This window comes from Pteropus medius, unplaced genomic scaffold, assembly GCF_902729225.1.
Source record: "Pteropus medius unplaced genomic scaffold, Ma_sr-lr_union100, whole genome shotgun sequence".
NCBI classification, from domain to species: domain Eukaryota; kingdom Metazoa; phylum Chordata; class Mammalia; order Chiroptera; family Pteropodidae; genus Pteropus; species Pteropus medius.
In genome coordinates, this window is record NW_024340696.1 from 27839228 (window position 1) to 27858101 (window position 18874).

General features: G+C 37.8%; 1 protein-coding gene across 7 annotated transcripts in view; it reads right to left on the bottom strand.

Annotated features, from left to right (window-relative positions):
• AK9 (adenylate kinase 9) overlaps positions 1-18874 on the bottom strand; it is a 100834-nt gene that overhangs the window by 72668 nt on the left and 9292 nt on the right. For 6 of the 7 annotated variants that reach the window (XM_039870231.1, XM_039870223.1, XM_039870215.1 and 3 more), the window contains 6 exons: positions 13654-13706; positions 13459-13555; positions 11800-11912; positions 8494-8682; positions 4514-4642; positions 1300-1374 (listed from right to left, as the gene is read on the bottom strand). In XM_039870231.1, the coding sequence (XP_039726165.1) occupies positions 1300-1374; positions 4514-4642; positions 8494-8682; positions 11800-11912; positions 13459-13555; positions 13654-13706 (656 nt within the window). Of the gene's footprint in view, positions 1-1299; positions 1375-4513; positions 4643-8493; positions 8683-11799; positions 11913-13458; positions 13556-13653; positions 13707-18874 lie in introns of those variants that run through there. The other variant, XM_039870243.1, reaches the window with a different exon arrangement.

Below are 18874 nucleotides of genomic sequence, written 5' to 3' on the forward strand. Positions count from 1 at the left end.
GTAGTGTGGGGTCCAAGAAGCCAAGGGAGGAAAAAGAGTGGAAAGAAGTGATGAGCTGAGTCAAATGTTGCTTCTAGGTGAATTAGATCAAGACTGAAAAGTGACCAGTGGCTTTGGTCAGGAGATCACTGATGATCTTAGCCAGAGCATATTCCAGTTGAAGATCTCCATAATTGGCTCCACCAGTAGCATTATTACTACGTGGAGATCAATTATATCAAACCAGAAATCTAGGCATTATCTCTGACTCTTCTCTCCCTTAACTCCTACAGGAAGTCATTCATCAAGTCCTGTCATGCAGATTTCTTAAATATCTCTCAGGTCTGTCTTCTGTGCATTCCCACAGTCACTACCCTAGGTTAGGACATCATCTCTTACCTGACTTACTGAAAAAGCCAGTACTTGTCTTCCTACCACCAATTTTATTTTTCTCCAATTTTTTTTTTCTTTGCACTGCAGTCTGAGTAATCTTTCTTAAATAGAAATAGGATCATTTTCATTCTCTGGCTTAAAACTTTTTGCTGGCTGCCCACTCTCCCATGAAGAGGTCTAAACTCTTTAACAGGGCTTATGAGGTCCTCGTTGGTGCAACCCCTGCTTATTCCTAAAGTCTTGGCACTATTCTACCACTCCTCCCTGCCCCCTAAGCCGCATCTACGTTCCAGCCCTACAACTCACTATGCTATTTCTTGCCTCTGGGGCTTCACATAGACTCTTCTTTCAACATGAACCACTGTACTACCTACCTCCCCTCTCCTAGCCTTCAAGGTCTAATTCTTACTCATCCTTAGAGTTTCAATTTAAAAATAATTTCAGACAGATGGACTTCTTCACCAGACTAGGTTCTACCCTTTTGCCACACCATTTTTCAATCCCATCAGCAATGTATGCAGGTTCCAATTTTTCCACATCCTTGCCAATACTTGTTAGTGCCTGTTTATTTTTAAATTTTTAAAAATTGATCTTAGTGGGTGTGAAGTAGTATTTCATTAATGTTTTGATTTGCATTTCCCCAATGTTTCACATTAAGTACCTTATCATGTGTTATTGCTATTACTTGTTTTTACTTTTCTTTGAGGCATTTTTTGTCATACGGAGATTTTAAATTCTAATGTAGTTTTAAATACAGACAAAGGAATAAGTACAACATCATATTTTTAAGTGTTAAAATGAATTTTTCAAAAATGAATAGTTTTTAAAATGTAAATAAATTTCTGATGTGTATTAAAATAAGTACAATCCAGTCAAAATTTTTTTGATTTTCCAAATTGGGATATTCTTACTGAACATTATACTTACCATGAAGAGCTCCTCTGGGGGCTTATTTCCATCTAGTTCAATGAGAAACCGGGAATTGTGTTCAGCCATTACTTCCTGCAGACAATAGAGAAGAAATCTTATAATTCAGGTTCATTGGGAAAACTGAAGGCAAGATCTGAATCTTAATAAACTACGAAAAAACCTTCAAAGCTAAATTGCTTTATACATGACATAATGTATGGTATTTTCCAGTGCTCAAGAGATCATTTGCAAAAGCCTAGTCTTCTTACCATGAATTTTATTCTTTCTGTCTTTTTGTTTGTTCGTTTTTTCTCTACTTTGAAGTCTTAGAGTCCTTCCCATTAGAAAATGTTCAGGGTCATCTGTCTCTCTGCATATATTCATAAAATAATTTCTGCCAAACTGATAATTGAAAAATGGGATTGGTTTGTTTTACTTTTTGTTCCTTTGGCTATGAGCAAGGTTCAGCACCCAGATCTCTGTATACTACCTAATTATAACCTCTGTACATTTTTCTATTAGATTATTTTTTTTCCCTAACATTTATGGAAAGTCTTTAACACTTATCCACCACAGGAATGGCAAATATTTTACCTTGCTATTATTTATCTTTGTTTATGGTATCTTCTGTAATATAAAATATTTTTACAATAAAATATATCTGTTTTCATTGTTTCTGGAATTCCTTTCTTGCTTAAATTAGATTTTCTCTACCTCAAGCTTATGTTAATAGTCTTCTAATTTTCTTAAGGTATTTTTTGTTTGTAATATTAAAATCTAAAATCCACTGGATTTTATTTTTGTACACTGGCAATGTTGAACACTATCTGAGTTCTGTGTTCTCAAAAAGTAGGGATCATTGAGAGTCGAGAGTCACCTCCACCCTCCTTCAAGGACTTGAATAAGATCCGTCTCCATCCTTCCTGATTCCCATAAGACTTGAGAATGGCTCACTTATTTACCTGCCTCCATAAAACTTCAGGCCCCTTTCCTTTTCTTTGAGAAGGCCTTCATCGATGAAGGTTCTCTCTATTGTAATAGTCTAAACAAAATCATTTTAATTCTGCCTTTCACAATACTGTGCAAGATGGAGTTTTAAGAGTTTCTTCTAGACAGAGAACACATTATACCAGCATTATGTATTTAACCATAAATAACCATATTCTGAACAAGGAAGCACTTGATGCTTTTCTGTATTTGAGATTCTTTCCTTAAGCTAGATTCTTAAGAGTGGACTTATTAAGTCAAAAGGTGTGAACACTCCTAAGGTTAAAAATACATGCACCAGGTGAGACCAGGAATCAAGTTGGGATTCAAAGACAGGTAAGAATGAGGACTTAGTCTTGGATTACTCTTGAAGCAGGATATAAACCAGAAGATTATTCAAGTTAGTTTGCTCCCACTCACTTCCTCATGTCTCTTATAGGTATACTGAATTTTGGTGGTCCCAAGGGCACTGATATCTCATCCAGGTCAGAGGAGGCTAGAATTGCAGGTTTCTACCTTTTCTGGCTCTCCCCCACTTCCCTCTCTATACATCAGTACCCTGGAGTTACCATATAAACAATAGTTTTACTGGTCATCAGGTGTCACCTAGGCCTAAAGTCTAGGTCTTGGTTTTTAAATTCTTGCTTTGTTGGCACTAGGACAGTCAATTCTTATCTATGCTTTGTAGCAAGGGCTAGAAGTTTTCCACTTCTGGACTTTTTATGACAAGCTATTAAAAAATGACCATACTGATTTCTATTCATTCAGCAAGTCTTCAGTGTTTGCTTTACTATATACCTGCTAGCATTAGAAATGGAAGTGATACTTCATTATTTAGATTAGCATTTCTTTATAATCGGTGAAGCTGAACATTTTTCTAGAGGCCTGTTACCCTATTGTCTTTCATTTTTGTGAACTGCTCACATTTTTTGTGCCCAATTTTCTAGGTAGGGTGGGAACTTATAGGTTTAAAAATAATTTCTATGACTTTTTCATAATTGATGTGTATCTATTTCCAGTTGTCTTTTGAGTAAAGTTTTAAAAGATTTTTATTTCCAGAAATCTTACATATAATGAAGTCGAAGCTATCATTTTTTTCCTTTATGATCTCATTATTTGTTCAGCCGAACACCTGTTAAGCATTTACTACTTGCCAGACTTTGGGCACTACACTGGGCATCAGTGATGCCAGGATGTAAGACCTGGTCCCTGTGCTTGAAGGAACCATCTCTACTCCCAATATGAATATATTTTTCTGATTTTCTGAATTTAGTTTTAATTATGCTTTATTTCATATCGAGTGTCAACCACTTAAGGACTATGCAGGCTATTTTTGTTAGAAGAAAGAAAGAACATTACAGATAGACATGCAGATTACTCTAACGAAGCTATGTTTAAAGGCCAAGGATAGAAGAGGGGGAAGGGAGGAATAAAAGTTATACATAAGAAAACAATTAAATTTGGTCTTCATTTTGGAGAGAAGCTAATGAGAATGAAAATGATTCACATATTTTTCTTTAAAAGTATATAAACATTAGAAAACAGCATAAAATAAATTATTTTAGTTTATCAGATGGGAAGAGGCACCTTGAAGACTTTTTCATTTGTCTTTTAGTTCTATTGCTTAGCATGGTGTCTGGCCAAATATCCAAGTTCAATAAATGTTTGTTGAATAACTCTTCAATACAAATCTGACAGAGTCTTCCTTGGATTTTTAGCCATATAAAATATGCTGTTCATGTAATTTTAATTTTAATAATCGAATTTAAAAAATGCTAATTATGTTTAAAACTTTCCTATTACAATATATAATGGCCGTATCATATTTATATATCATCAACTTTAATGAGATAACCATAGAAACCAATCTAGGGATAATTCTTCTTTAGATTGTAATTTAAATAAATTAACAATTCCTTCTAGACTAAAAGACATCCCTTAAGTGTATATTTGTTTTGCTAACCCATAAATTACAGATTGAAAATCCTTTTACAAAATAGTCTTTTAACATGGGTTTTCCAGCCTCCAATCATAAATGAATTCCCATAGTGACTTTTCAGCAACACTACTGCTTTTGTAAGAGCAAAATAATATTGTTCTATGAAACAGCCTTTGGGATGGAAGCCTTATTCTAAAAGCATTCTACCAAACTCAAGAGGAGGAGAATCAAGCAGATGATATATATGGGTAAATAAATGTGAAAGCTATTTCACCAGTGACAGAACACAATATATCTTGGTCTTACTTCTAAAACATGAAGAATTATCTCCTTATAAAGTTTAACAACATGCTCAATATTTTCCAAATAATCCTCAGGCCTCTGAACTAGATGTTGAAGAATTTCGGCCACCATCTGCATTTCAGCAATAATTGCCTAAAGAGAAAAGAAGAAATTTTAAATATCTTTATGTTAATGATGATTTAATTTATGAGCCACATTCCTCCCTCCTTATATCAAGATGCCATTTGGAGGTGAAAAGCAAGCAGAAGGGAAAATTAGAAACAGGATTTTTATTTAAGAGAGAGTGAACACCCTAAGGGGGCTTTATCAGATGAAATAAAACTTTAAATTGACTTGGAGATTTATTTAATTTCTTTTTGCTCCTCAATGAGTAGGGAAGGGCAGGGGAAGAACATCAGATTTTTAAAGACAAAGAAATTAGATTTTCTCTGAATACCTGAGCTTCTACTTAATTCAGTCATTCAGAAAAGATTGATCGGGTGCCAACTGTGTGCCAGGCACTTCTAGGGGCTTGAGACACTGCAGTGAATAAAACCAACTAAGATGCTGGAGATCATAAAGCACACGTTCCAGTTGGGGAATACACAACATAAAGTAGACAAATAAATGTATGACAGGTTAGGTGGTGGTAAGTACGAGGAAGAAAGATAATGCAGGATAGAGGGAATGAAGAGTGATGGGAGAAGATGCTATTTTAATCAGGTGGTTATGAAAGGTTTCTCTGAAGAAGTAACATTTGAGTAGAACCCAGAGGAAATGAGGGAGAAAGTCACATAGATTTCTGGAGGAAGAACATTTCAAGGCAGAGAGAATAGTGTGTGTAAAAGTTTTCAGCCCAGCGCCTGGAAAGTGTTCAGTATCATATTTATTATTCTATTATCATTACCATATTTATTATCTAATTACTAACTCTAGTTTTTATCAATGCATACACATCCATATTTTATACCATTTGAATCATATTAACTACTACATAAGATATTTTATAATTTGAAATGCTTTAAATACTGTTTTAATGGTCGAATAATATATTAATACCCAAAAGACATTATCCTTTCCTCTCTCTAGCAGAGGGCTTTGCTAGGATGCTTGTAAATTCGGTCGGTACACAATTTCTTACTAAGTATCTACTGTACGTCAAGGACTCTTACAGGCTCAGGGGATCAATTCCTGCTGCAGAGAGCTAACATTCAGTGAGGGAAACAAATAATAAGCAAGTAATTTCAGAAAGAGATAAGTGCTATGAGGAAAATGAAGCAGGGTAAGAGGTTAGGCCTGTGCTGTACAGCATGATAGCTACTGGCCGCACGTACCAACTGAGTATGTGAAATGTGGCAAGTGCATGTTGGGACGTGCTATAAGTGAAGTACACACCAGATTTCAAAAATCTAGCATGAGAAAAGTACATCATTCTTAAATAAAATAAAATATTAAATAAATATTAATAAGTATTAAAATTACTTTTGCCTGTTTCTTTCTACTTTTTTTTTTAAAGTGGCTACTATTTAAAATCATATATAGTAAGGTATATTTCTGGGTTAGAGAGTCGCTTCCTGGATGGTCTCTAGAGATGAAATCTCTGGGGTGAGATACTGGTGATGTAAATGAGCAAGCATGTGAAGAGGATCTGGAGGAGACTGTGGTAGGCAGAGGTGAGAAGAAACAGGGAGTACAAAGACTGGAGGTGAGATTGAGTTCAGCATAGTTAAATACTAGCTGGAAGGCCAAGATGGCTGGAATATAGTGAGCAAGAGGGGAGAGACCGCGGGGGTGAGATCAGAGAGGCTGGGTCCATGGCCTTGTAAGCTATGCGAGAGTGTTTGGATTTTCACCTAAAGGTAAATTAGAAAGTCACTGAGGGTCATATTTTTAAAAAAATGACTCTGGTTTTTGTAAAGAATGGAATGGGATGGGAAGGGCGGAGGAAAGTGGAAGCCATGAGAACATTAATAAAGCTGTTATAGCAGTTCAGAAAATTCTTTACATTTACATGTATATATATTAAGGGTAAACACTTTTGTACCATTGACCTAAGTGGGTGACAGGTTTGCTCCTGAACATGGCTGTACCACTATTCAGAGATCACTGCAAACTGGGCCCTGGGGGCTGAATCCAGCCTGAAGGCATAATTTAATTATCTCCCCCAGGATTGGCCTATATGGTGTTTTAAAAGTTTCAGATTAGTTGCCAACTATTCTTATTTTAAAACACTGATTTCAGGTTCTCTGGAAAAAACAGACTACCTGGTAAAGATAGGCTAGCTTTCCCACATGGCAATAGCTGGGCTGCAGCCTAGAGGCAGCTGTCCTCTGAAGAAGGACATGCACCCTCTAGCTGTACAGAAAACCTTTCTGTAGCAATAGAAATGTTCTATATCTGTGCTGTCCAATTTGGAAGACACAGCCACGTTTGTCACTGAGCACTTGAAATATGGCTGGTGCTACTGAGGAACTAAACTTTAAAATTTTTATCATTTTAATTAATTTGAATTTAAATAGCCACATGGGGTTAGTGGCTACCACACTAGACAGTGCAGTCCTAGCCTACTCTAGTCCTCACTCTTCCTGGTCGTATTTCTGGCCAATATCACAAACTGACATAACTGTGGCCCCTGAAACTAAGTGAGTTGTGATCCTCTATCTCACCATCTTTAAGATGATGTGCTTTATTCATGCTAAAATGACATACTTTTGTTCCTATTTGCTATGTAGTTTTCCTTTTTTTTAAAAAAAAAAAAAAGTCTGGAATAGATGCTGACTACCACCTAATGCTTTATTTGCACATGGAAGTGGCTTTTAAATAGGCTTTTTTATATTAACAGGTTTTTTAACTGAGATATAATTGACATATAATAGTATATCAGTTTCAAGTGTCTGACATTATGATTTGATATTTGTATACATTGCAAAACGATCACCATAGTAAGTCTAGTTAACATTCATCACCACACATAAGCAAATATTTTTTTCTTGTGATGAGAAATTTTAAGATCTACTCTTAAATGAGAGAACAAATATCAAAGATACATTGAACCCATTAGTGAGGGAACCAGCAGGATGACAAAGCTAAAGTATACGAAAACACTGAAATAAGATTGCAACATTAGATACAAGGCTGCTTAATATCCTACAGGGCAATAAAACTGTAACCTTTGTGAATTATCTATTCTACTTGAAAAATGATTTGCAATACGTCCATTTATAAATTAACAAGAGTCTAGGTTCTAATAGAAATAGTATTTATTTATAATAAGTTTATAATAAATTTTAATTAGACATTATAAAAATTATATAAAATTATGAATTATAAACATTTTAATTTATATTAGAAATCACAGGTGTATTTTAGTAGAATAAGAATTGGCAAACTATGGCCCACCCCATCCCTGCAGGCCAAATCCAGTCCATCACCTGTTAACAGATTTCTTAAATTGTAATGTCCTCAGTAAGTCATGGTAGAAGATTCTTTTGGTGCCCTACTGCATTATGCCCACTAGTATTGACTTTAGGATTATTGTAACAACATGTACATGTGAAACTGGGCTACAGATTTCTTCTTATGTGCTGCTCTCTTTGTCAGCGTTTGCAATCCGGGTTATGTTAGCTTCATAAACTGGATTATACCTGGGCTACCTTGGTCCCCACATTACACTTTGTCTTTTATTACTCTGACTCTTCACTCTGACTTGCATAGTGCTTGATATGTAGTAGGTGATCAATGACTCTGTTGCTAAGAAATGAAGCAGATTAGCTGTCAGGATGTGAAGGGACTTCCATACTGAGAAGAAAGCTAAACTTGATGACCTCCAGAGTGTGATTGAATAGTTCTTAAAAATATGAAATATTTTTGCTATTTCCTTCAGACTAAATAGAGATATAAAGAAAATGTAATTTTCTCTAGTATCTATTTTCTATTACCCATGCTATCATTTAATTTAATTATTGTGAATTATAAAAGTATATTATATGGTATTGGGATATTACCTCTTCTTCTTCTTGCTCTTCTTCCTCTTCCAGTTCCTCTTCTCCTTTTCCTTCTTTGTGTGTGTCTCTCTTCTTTTTCCTACGATTCCCAATGACTTCAGGATCCCACTGGTCCCTTGTGTATAGGTACCCTGTAGTGCTGTGCTGCCTTTGCCCAGAAATTCTTTGGCATAAATCAAAATCAGGGCACTAAGGAACAACATTAGTAATCACTTAAAGCATGTTAAATATTCTTTTACTTCCTATTCATATATTATGCAATAAATAAACCAGAAAATTCCTAAAACTGTAGGTGCATGAAATATTGTAAATGTCATTTTATAAATGTCATCACAAGCTGAGAGGCACAAGATACAACTTCTATGTTATGCCACACTTTTCTTTATCCAAATTAGTATATATGAGAAAATATCAGAAGTTTTAAGATGAAAAAAGAGGGTCAGAGAACAATAAAAAGAGTTAGAGAAATAGAATAGAAAATCAGTTTAGTCTGCAAAGGTACACAGGTGGATTCTATCAGATTAGCTTGAAAATGCTGAGAATGGAGAAAAATGAGAACTATCCATATATTTCCAATAAAAAATATCATGTATTTGCAATATTTACTATCATTTACAGTTTTATGGGTGTAGTATCTCATAAAATGGCAGTCACGAATGGGACCTGAAAGGTCATCTATTCTAGTCTAATCTTTTCATTTTTATAAATGAGAAAACTGAATCTGGATAGTAAAAAAAAAGCCAAAATCAAAGTCTACAAGCAATTTTCTTCCTTCAAAGTGCTTTCACATGTGTAATATTTGACTCAGTTCTTTAACTAATCTTGTAAGAGAAGTGATCCAATGTTATGATTAAAGCCATTTTGCAGATCAGAGAAGAACTGCTCTGGCAGGTTAAGACTCTGGTTTCAGATCACAATGTCATGGGGGGGAACTACAACTTGGAACCAGGCCTTCTGATTCATAGCCCATGCTCTGTGGCTCATTATTAATGATAACCTGGATTATCCTGCTCTAAATCACTCTTAGGATAAAAAACTCTAGATGACATTCTACGGTTGTAGTTCTCAGACATTAGGATGTAACTGCGTATAGAGAACCGTAAATAAAGATTTCTGCTCTCTCTTGTGATTTATGAAGTCTGGAGTGAGGCTTAGAATTTTAACAAGCATTCTCAGTGATTCTGATGCCGATCGTTTATGTATCACATAAGGAAGTAAGAAACTTTAGAACATTCCTTGCTCGCTTTCTGATTCTTCAGGGTACCTCTATGTGGAGATGGTTTAGATATTTATTAAGGCAAGACTTTTATTTATGTTTCCAAATCTTTCACAAAAAAAAAGATTTTAACCCATTGAGGTAATTTAAAAAAATGTGTATGTATTTGCCCTTATTGAGCAGAATACCCACATTGTGGGTCCCTGATGATTGCCTTGAGTTGTCTCCTGTTTTCACTTGCAGGAAGTGATTAATAAGAGGGTGAGTCTGAAGAACAAGCCTCAGGGCAGGGGTCCTCAACCTTTAGCAGGCATCAGAGTCACCTAGAGGGTTTTCAACACTGATAGCCGGCACCACCCCCAGAGTTTCTGACCCATAGTTCTGGGCTGGGGCCTGAGAATTTGCATTTCTAACAAGCTTCTGAGTGCTACTGATGCAGTTGGCTCTGGGATTGTATGCTGAGAATCATTGCTATGATAGATAACTGGCTTTTAACTTTTTTTTTTTTTTCTATTACAGACTCCGTTAGAATATGATGAAAACCATGGGCATTTGCTTCAGAAAAATGTACACATAAAATTTTTATGTAATTTCAAGAGGTTCATGGATGCTTAAGCATTTGTAGATCCCAGGCTAAGAACTTCTGCTCTAGAAATTCCAGGCTTTATCTCCAAATAAGGCCAAACCATCAAATAAGTGTGTGTTATACTGAGTGCTATCTCACATAAGGCCCTCTGATTATACTCTGGCTACCCTAATGAAACTGCTGTGTATACCCACTATCAATCACACTTATAATATAAATGGGGTTCAGGACTTTTCTATATTAACAATCCCTTATATTAAGACTTGTGTAAGGTAATTCTCTCATTTTTTAGTGAGAGTTTTGTTTTTTTCCTGAGAAATGGCTGGTCTTTTCATGGACAATGTGAATTTTATATAACTGGTCACATTTCCCCCTTCTATTTTTGGCTTATCAAGTTTAAAACCAAATTGATGCCCTAAATTTAGTAACTACTTGGAGCCTTTTTTTCCACCAGATCTTAATTTCCTATGTAGATTGTTTTCCATGACTTAAACTTTATGTTTGGTTTCAGATAATTGTTTAAGTTCTTTTCTTCTCTCCATTATACACATGTTTACAAGTGTGACATTCTCGGGGGCTGCATATTCAACACTTCAAGGCCACCTCTCCCTCACAGCTTACCCTAACACACCACTGGGTTCCAACACCTGAGCTGAGAACCATCTAATTTATTTTGAGCTGTCAAGCCCTTTGGAGAATCAGGACGCTATGACTGTAAAAGCTTATCATTCATTTTCATGTAAACAAGTACTTCTCACTTCACTGAATTCTTATCACAACTCCATGAGGCAGCTGTCATCATCTTTGTAAAGAGAAAATTGAGGCTCCTGACTGTGATCTACCAAATTCTAACAGTTGATAAAGGAGAGACTTCGGAACAGGACTCAGCCTTGATTCTTAACCAGTCTAGTAGTGTTCTCTAACATTCATACGTTCAAGTCATTTGTTCATTCTTTCATTTTATTTAACTGGCAAATTTACTAGATGTCTACTAGTTGCCATGTATTATGCTAGCTGGTATTTATATGAGTAAGGCATGGCTCCCACCTTTGAGTAAGGCAGAGTCCAGAAGGAAAACAGTCAATGACAATATAGTGAGGTAATATAATAGGGAGAAGAGAGCAATGTGAATGGTCAACAGAGAAGTATGTAACTTTCCTGTGGTAAGTAATGTGTGCGTGGAAAGGAGAGAGAGAGGGAGAGAGAGAATTAGTTATTGCGTGTGTTGGCGGGTAGGGGGTGGTCATCGGAGAAAGTTCTGAGATGATGCCTGAACTGACCTTTCAAAGGATGCCATGATTAAGCCTGGTGAAGAGGCAAGGAGGTGTTGCTTGTGGATAGAGCTGCAGGTGCAAACACAGAGAAGTACAAGAAAGTATAACTCAGTCCCTATGATTGATATATAAATTATTTCCCTATTTAAAATTTTTGAAAGCATTCCTTTAATTTCACTACCATAGAAAAGAATGGTTAACTATACTAGAAAAACAACTAATATTCTTACCTTAATATTGATTATAATATCAGGTTTCAAATCTAAATTTCTAATTAATTCTATTTGCTGCAAAACAGTCATGGCATCCTGTGAAAGTGATGGTATTTCAGTGATAATATAACCTGTATGGTAAAATATAAATTTTAAAGTTTTATATTATCTATATGTAAGAGCATACATTTATTATTATTACTTTATAAAATATTATTTAGTTATTAATGAACACTAGCACAGGTCTTAAAATCATCTGTCAAAATCTTAAATTAATAGTTAAGGAAGTAAAACATGAATACTTTTCTGATAATAAATAAAACCATTCATCTAGGAAAAGACATCTTTAAAAATTCCAAATCAATTTATTTTAGGCACATAAGGAGCCTAGGGAAGGAAATTCCATGCTAATAATTCTTTTCATCTGAGGAAAGCTCATATGATAAATGGTAAAGGTATATTATAGGGGTTCCATAGTCTATTATTTTTCTTTTTTAAATTAATATTTTATAATATAGCAGGATATATGTGTATAATGTATATGTAAGTTATAGAGAGTAATAAAACACCCATGTACCCTCATACAGTGTAAGAAATTATCAACATGAGTTTGGCTTAGCACATTCATTGACTTGCATCCCTACCTGGAAACCTAAATCTTCTCCTTGAAATTCACCCTGTTTACCATCACCATGGTAATTTTAATAAATTTCTTTAATTATGTCACCGGCTTGCCTCCTCTGAGACTTGATGGCCAGCATTAATGCCCTGGTCTGACATATCCCACTGGCGGGTACTGTGGTGAAGGAGATGGCATGGCCTAGCCCTGGACTGAATTCAACCCCTGCCCAACTCACCTCTCCTGATCGAACAGTTTCAGAGACCAGTCAGTCTCTAGAGTTCATGCCCTCCTCTTCTAAGCAACAAGAAATTATACAATAGTTCCCTCTCATTCCCTCTGCTGGCAACACTGTCCAACATCTGTGTATCACAAGTAGATGATAGAAAGGTACTTGGCACCCTGTTTACTAAACTCTCCAGTACCTTGTGTATTACTACGAAAACTGCCACTGCCTGGAGAGCTTATCAGGCATTCCAAGTGTGACTGCAGGCATGCTAAACCTCGGGTATACTTGTATATTTGAATGAGTTTGATACTTGATCTCTTTCCTGGGGGAGGCAGCAGAAGAATGCATTTTCCATAGGGTCTGGCTCTCTCCTGGTAGGCTATTATTTGGACTGTCTGAGCAATTGATTTGGGGGCTCTACCCATTGAGGGTGGCCAATATCATTATATCCAAACCCTGGGAAAAGTTGTGGGAGAGACAGAGTGGAATAACTTAGTTCTCTAGACCCAATTCTGGAAAGATCTCAGGGGGATGCTTCCTTGTAAACACTCCAGAGCTGCTGAGCCTACTGTCAACCTCTTTAACCTCAGAGACAAGTACGTAGGTGGAAGTATAGATGGGGACTTCCCCTCCCTGTCCTACATCTCCTCGACACCATTAGCAACACCTTGCCCTCCATGTTGGAGGAATGATAGATGCCATGGAGGAATGGAGGAATGATAGATGCCATGCTACTCCTTGCTGGGCACCTCCATGTGTTTACTATCATAGATAGAGTAGGCACCCTGGAGGCTGCTTTGTAGCCACTGATGTATAAAAATAAACATACCAAAGTGAGAGACTTCTAGGGAGTTGAGCTTCTCCAACATTAGCTTTATGACAAGTTCATCTGGAGCACTGTGACCACTGATCAGTATTGATTGCAACTAAGAATAAACACAGATGTTGTACATTACTATTTAACATGTCTGTGATACACAGCTTTTTTAAAAAAATCGTAACTTTGAAATTTAGATTTGTTTACCATAACTCCTGATTCGGTTTCACTGGAAATCTGTTCTTCCAAAACTGTTGAAGCTAAAATGTGAATTCAAAATATTAGCACAAACTAGAATTAGAATTGCCAAAGTAAGAAACATATTTGTGTGTTTTGTAAATGATAACAAAGACTAACATTTGTATATCACTTTAGTATTTACAAAGCCCATTTATATACGTTATGTCATGTAAGCCTAACCTACGTGAGGCAACAGAATGTATTCCACAGAAAACAGGTCTGTGCCACCTGCTGCCTAAAGGATCTTAGGGGAGCTAACTTGATCTTGGGGAAGTTAACTTCCTAAACACCTCTGTACTTTGCATGCTTATACTCTGTGTAGTATGCAAGAGAACATGAATTGGATGAAATGAGATTGTGTGTATGACAGTGATTTGGAAGTAATAAAGTATCGCATAAAATATACACTAGTATACTATTATTAGTCCAGACACTTTTATAATCATTCAGTTATATCCAGAGCCCATTAATTTCACATACTGATTGTATAAAAATAAAATATGCATCAAGAAATGTTATAAAAGTTAACATTGATTAGAAAGAGAGGTCCTGAGGCTGAAATTTGAATAACATGTTTTCTTTTTAAGAGGAAATATTCTATCCCTTGATAAAAGAGATCCTGAGTTAGAAATGACAGAGCTATGACCTAGGGGAGGGCCCAGGAGCTAATGCTCTATTGAACATTTGATATTCTTTAAGATTTCTTACAAATGAATTTTTTGACCAAAGAAAGTTGTTCAAATTTTAAAAGTTTTGATTCTGGGGAAGATGGCAGACTAGGTAAAAGCAGAGTCTGTCTTCTCCCAGGTCCACATTGAAATTACAACCAAATTATAAAATAATCAACGTGGAGAATCACCTGAAGTCCAGCTGATCATAACACCTACATCTGATAATATAAAAGAGCCACATCGAAGCTGGTAGGAGGGGCAAAGTCGCGAATCGGGCTGGACCCGCACCCGCGGGTGGTGGAGGATCACCGGGAGGGAGAGTGAGGCTGCAGAGGCTCTCCTGAAGGAGAGGGGGGTTCTAGTCTCATCTGGGGGCTCTCTAGCCCAGGGTCTCAGCCCAGGGTCTCAGCCTAGGGAAGAGGAGATTCCAATAACTCTGACTGTAGAAAAGAGGGGATTCCAGCTGTCTGGGTGAGATGGAAGGTGACTGAGCCCCTGGACGTCCCTTTGAATGACCCGCACACAGGCTTTCTGACCTGCAGACCCTCACCGGAGACACCAGCGGTGGGTCAGGGGCTTGCGTAGGATTCATTCTGAAAAAGTCTCCATTACCTGGAGTCAGAACGAAGGCTGGAAAGGCAGCCACCATTGTGCCTTAGTCTGGCTTCCCTACAAGGTAATCTACAGACCTGCCAGCTTGATTATGCAGACCCCACCCACAGAGCCAGTAGGAAGCGTTGGTCAGAGGGTATCAGTCACGCAGCCCAACCTGCAGATTGCCCGGGGCATTTGTTGCTGGATGGCTGCCAAGCCCTGCTCTGATTCAGGGCCAAGCATTCACAGAGAGTGACCAGCACTGTGAGGTGCATTTCAGAGGTCAGGCAGATCACTGCTGCCAAAACAAACTTGGGTGGATATCGGGGACCTGTGGGCCAGTCCCAGACAGCAGCTGGTCTTGCTGTGATTTGGGACTTCTGTGAGAACTCACAACAGTTAGCAAAGTTGCAGCAAGACTGAGGATGTATTGATCTGACTGCCATTGTCTCTCTGAGACTTCACCCCAACCTACCCTCAAATTGCCCCAGGTGGCCCAATGACAATGAACTGCTACAGCTATGCCCCTCTCATCCCCTAATCTCTTAATCCACACAGGCAACAAACTTTGGCTGGCACAGGGTGGGCAATGCATGGAAATCAACAGCAGGCAGAACTTTGCTGCCTGCAAGAGTTGCAAGATTGTGTCCGGGGAGCACAGGGGTCTGTGAGAATGCTCCTGATGGCAGCTGGTCTCACTGTGATCTGGGTCTACAGAGGGAATGCCCAGGCACAGAAAATGCAGCAAAACTGAGGCTATATTGGCTGAACAGATCTTGTCTCCCTGAGATTCTGCTTCACTCAAGCCACAAAGTGCCTGCAGCCCATTGACAAGCAGCCTCCTGTACCCTGCTTGGCTCTGGGGGTTGAACAGTTATCACAGGCAATAGACCTTGGCTAGTGCAGTGAGTGCATTTTGAGGAAAACAGTTGTGGACAGACCAGTGTTGCCTGTATGAGCTGCAATATCTCTTAAGGGAATTGCAAAGGTCTGTATTAGCCTGATGGCCCTTAAACTCCCCAAGTTCTTGCCCCATCCAGAACACAAAGTGCACGCTGCACATTGATAGGCAGCTGCCCCTGCCCTGGAGTAGCGCATTTAGGCTCAGGGTGGACAGCAGCTGACCTTGCTACGAGTGGAAACTTGTACAGGGAGACACAGAGACAGTGTTGGCACGTAAACTGACACTGCAGTGGCAGGGGGAAATTCACTCAATAGACCCAGGAGACTACTAGGGTCCCTGAACTACACAACACACATATCACCCAGAGTCTCATCCAGTTTCAGAGTCTTACAGGCAACTGATAGGCAGTGTCAGAACACTGGTCCCTCTGCTAAACTGCCACAGGTCAGGGATGGGGGATAACCGAGAGCTGCCTACAGCATCGTCTCTTCCACTTACCTATAGATCCAGCATAGGCAACAACCATCAGCAGATCAGTTTGTAGTTCTCACCAGGTAGCCCTGAGCCATCAAAAGCAGGGGTTGGCCTTGGCTTTCAGGGGAGCCCCTCCCAAGGGGTCACAAAACTAACGTATTTGGAGGCTGGCACTAGACCACAACAGAGCAACTCCTGACTAGTTCCATTAGTGATACACACACAGGGTGATTGCAACAAGTACACAAGCCTGCTAGGGCAAATCCCACTCAGTAGAGTCAGCCGCCACACAACAACTCTTATTCTGTGGGTGCAGCCAATTCACACAATTAGTCAGCCTGAACAGTAATCCCACCCAATGATCTACTAACAACAATAAAGGCTTGGCGACAACAGAACATCACACATAACTCACACAAAGGACACGTCCAGAGCTCCCGGCATAAGGAAGCAGGGAGAGTGTGCCACTGAGCCGCACAGGACACTTTCCACATTAGGCCATCTGGCCAAGGCTGAGAGGCAAAACCAATATTCCTGACACATAGAAACGAACACAGAGAGGCTAATAAAATGAGAAAACCAAGAAACATGCCACAAATGAAACAAAAGGAGAAAACTCCAAAAAATAAGCTAAATGAAATGGAGGCAAGCAACTTACCAGAGACAGAGTTCAAAATAACAGTTATAAGGATGGTCAACGAATTTATGAGGAGAATGGATGAGCACAATGAGAACCTTGACAGAGAGACGGTAAGCATTAAAAAGGACATAGAAACCATAAAAAAGAACCAGACAGAAATGAGGAATACAATAACTGAAATGAAGAACACACTAGAAGGATTCAACAGTAGATTGGACGAGGCAGAAGATCGAATCAGCAAATTGGAAGACAAGGTAGCAGAATACACCCAATCAGAAAAAAAGAATAAAAAAAAAAATGAGAATAGTTTAAGAGACCTCTGGGGCAACATGAAGTGTAAAAATATCCAGATCGTAGGAGTACTTGAAGAGTAAGAGAGAAAGAGCAAGGGATTGAGAATCTATTTGAAGAAATAATGACAGAAAACTTCCCTAACCTGGCAAAGGAATTAGACATACAAGTTCAGGAAGCACAAAGACTCCCAAACAAGAGAAATTCAAACAGACACATCATAATTAAAATACCAAAGGTCAAAGACAAAGAATCTTAAAAAGCAGCAAGAGAAAGGAAGCTAGTTACTTACGAGGGTATCCCCATAAGAATGTCTGCTGACTTTTCAATGGAAACATTGCAGGCAGAAGGGAATGGCAAGAAATATTCAAAGTTATGAAAAACAAGAATCTACGACCACAGATACTCTACCCAGCAAGGCTTTCTGGAAGACAAGATAAAGAGCGTCCTAGACAGGAAAAAGCTTAAGGAATTCATCACCGATAAGCCAGCATTACAAGACATGTTGAAGGGTCTTCTGTAAAAAGAGAAGGGGTAAAAAAGAAAATAGAAATAACAAATATGAATAATAAAATGACAGCAACAATGTACTGTCAGTAATCACTTTAAATGTAAATGGATTAAATGCTCCAAAGAAAAGACATAGGGTAACCAAATGGATAAGAAAACAAGACCCAAGCATATGCTGTATACAAGAGACTCACTTCAGATCAAATGACACTCACAGACTGAAAGTAAAGGGATGGAAAAAGATATTTCACACAAATGGACATGAAAAAAAGCTGGGGTAGCAATACTTATATCAGATAAAATAGACTTAAAAACAAAGGCTGTAATAAGAGACAAAAAGGGTATTACATAATAATAAAGGGATCGATAAATCAAGAGGACATAACCCTAGTAAACATATACACACCCAACATAAGAGCACCTATATACATAAAGCAATTATTTACTGACATAAAAGGAGAGGTCAATAGTAATACACTCATAGTAGGAGACTTTAACACCCCATTGATACCAATGGACAGATCTTCCAGGCAAAGAATCAATAAGGAAACAATGGGCCTAAAGGACACATTAGACCAAGTGGACTTAATAGATATTTTTAGAGCATTTCACCCCAAAGCAGCAAAATATACATTCTTCTCAAGTGCATATGGAACATTTTCAAGGATAGACCACATGTTAGGACACGAATCAAGTCTCAATAAATGTAAGAAGACTGAAATCATATCAACCGTCTTCTCTGATCACAATGGTATGAAACTAGACATCAACCACAAGAAAAAAACTGGAAATACACAAACACATGGAAGCTAAATAACATGCTACTAAACAATGAATGGGTTATTAATGACATCAAGGAAGAAATTGAAAGATACCTAGAGATAAATGAAAATGAAAACAGAATGACTCAAAATTTATGGAACACAGCAAAAGCAGTCCTAAGAGGGAAATTTATGGCAATGCAGGCCTACCTCGAGAAACAAGAAAAAGCTCAAATAAACAATCTAACCTTACAATTAAAAGAACTAGAAAAAGAACAGCAAACGAAGCCCAAAGTGAATAGAAGGAAGAAAATAATAAAGATCAGAGTGGAAATAAATGAAA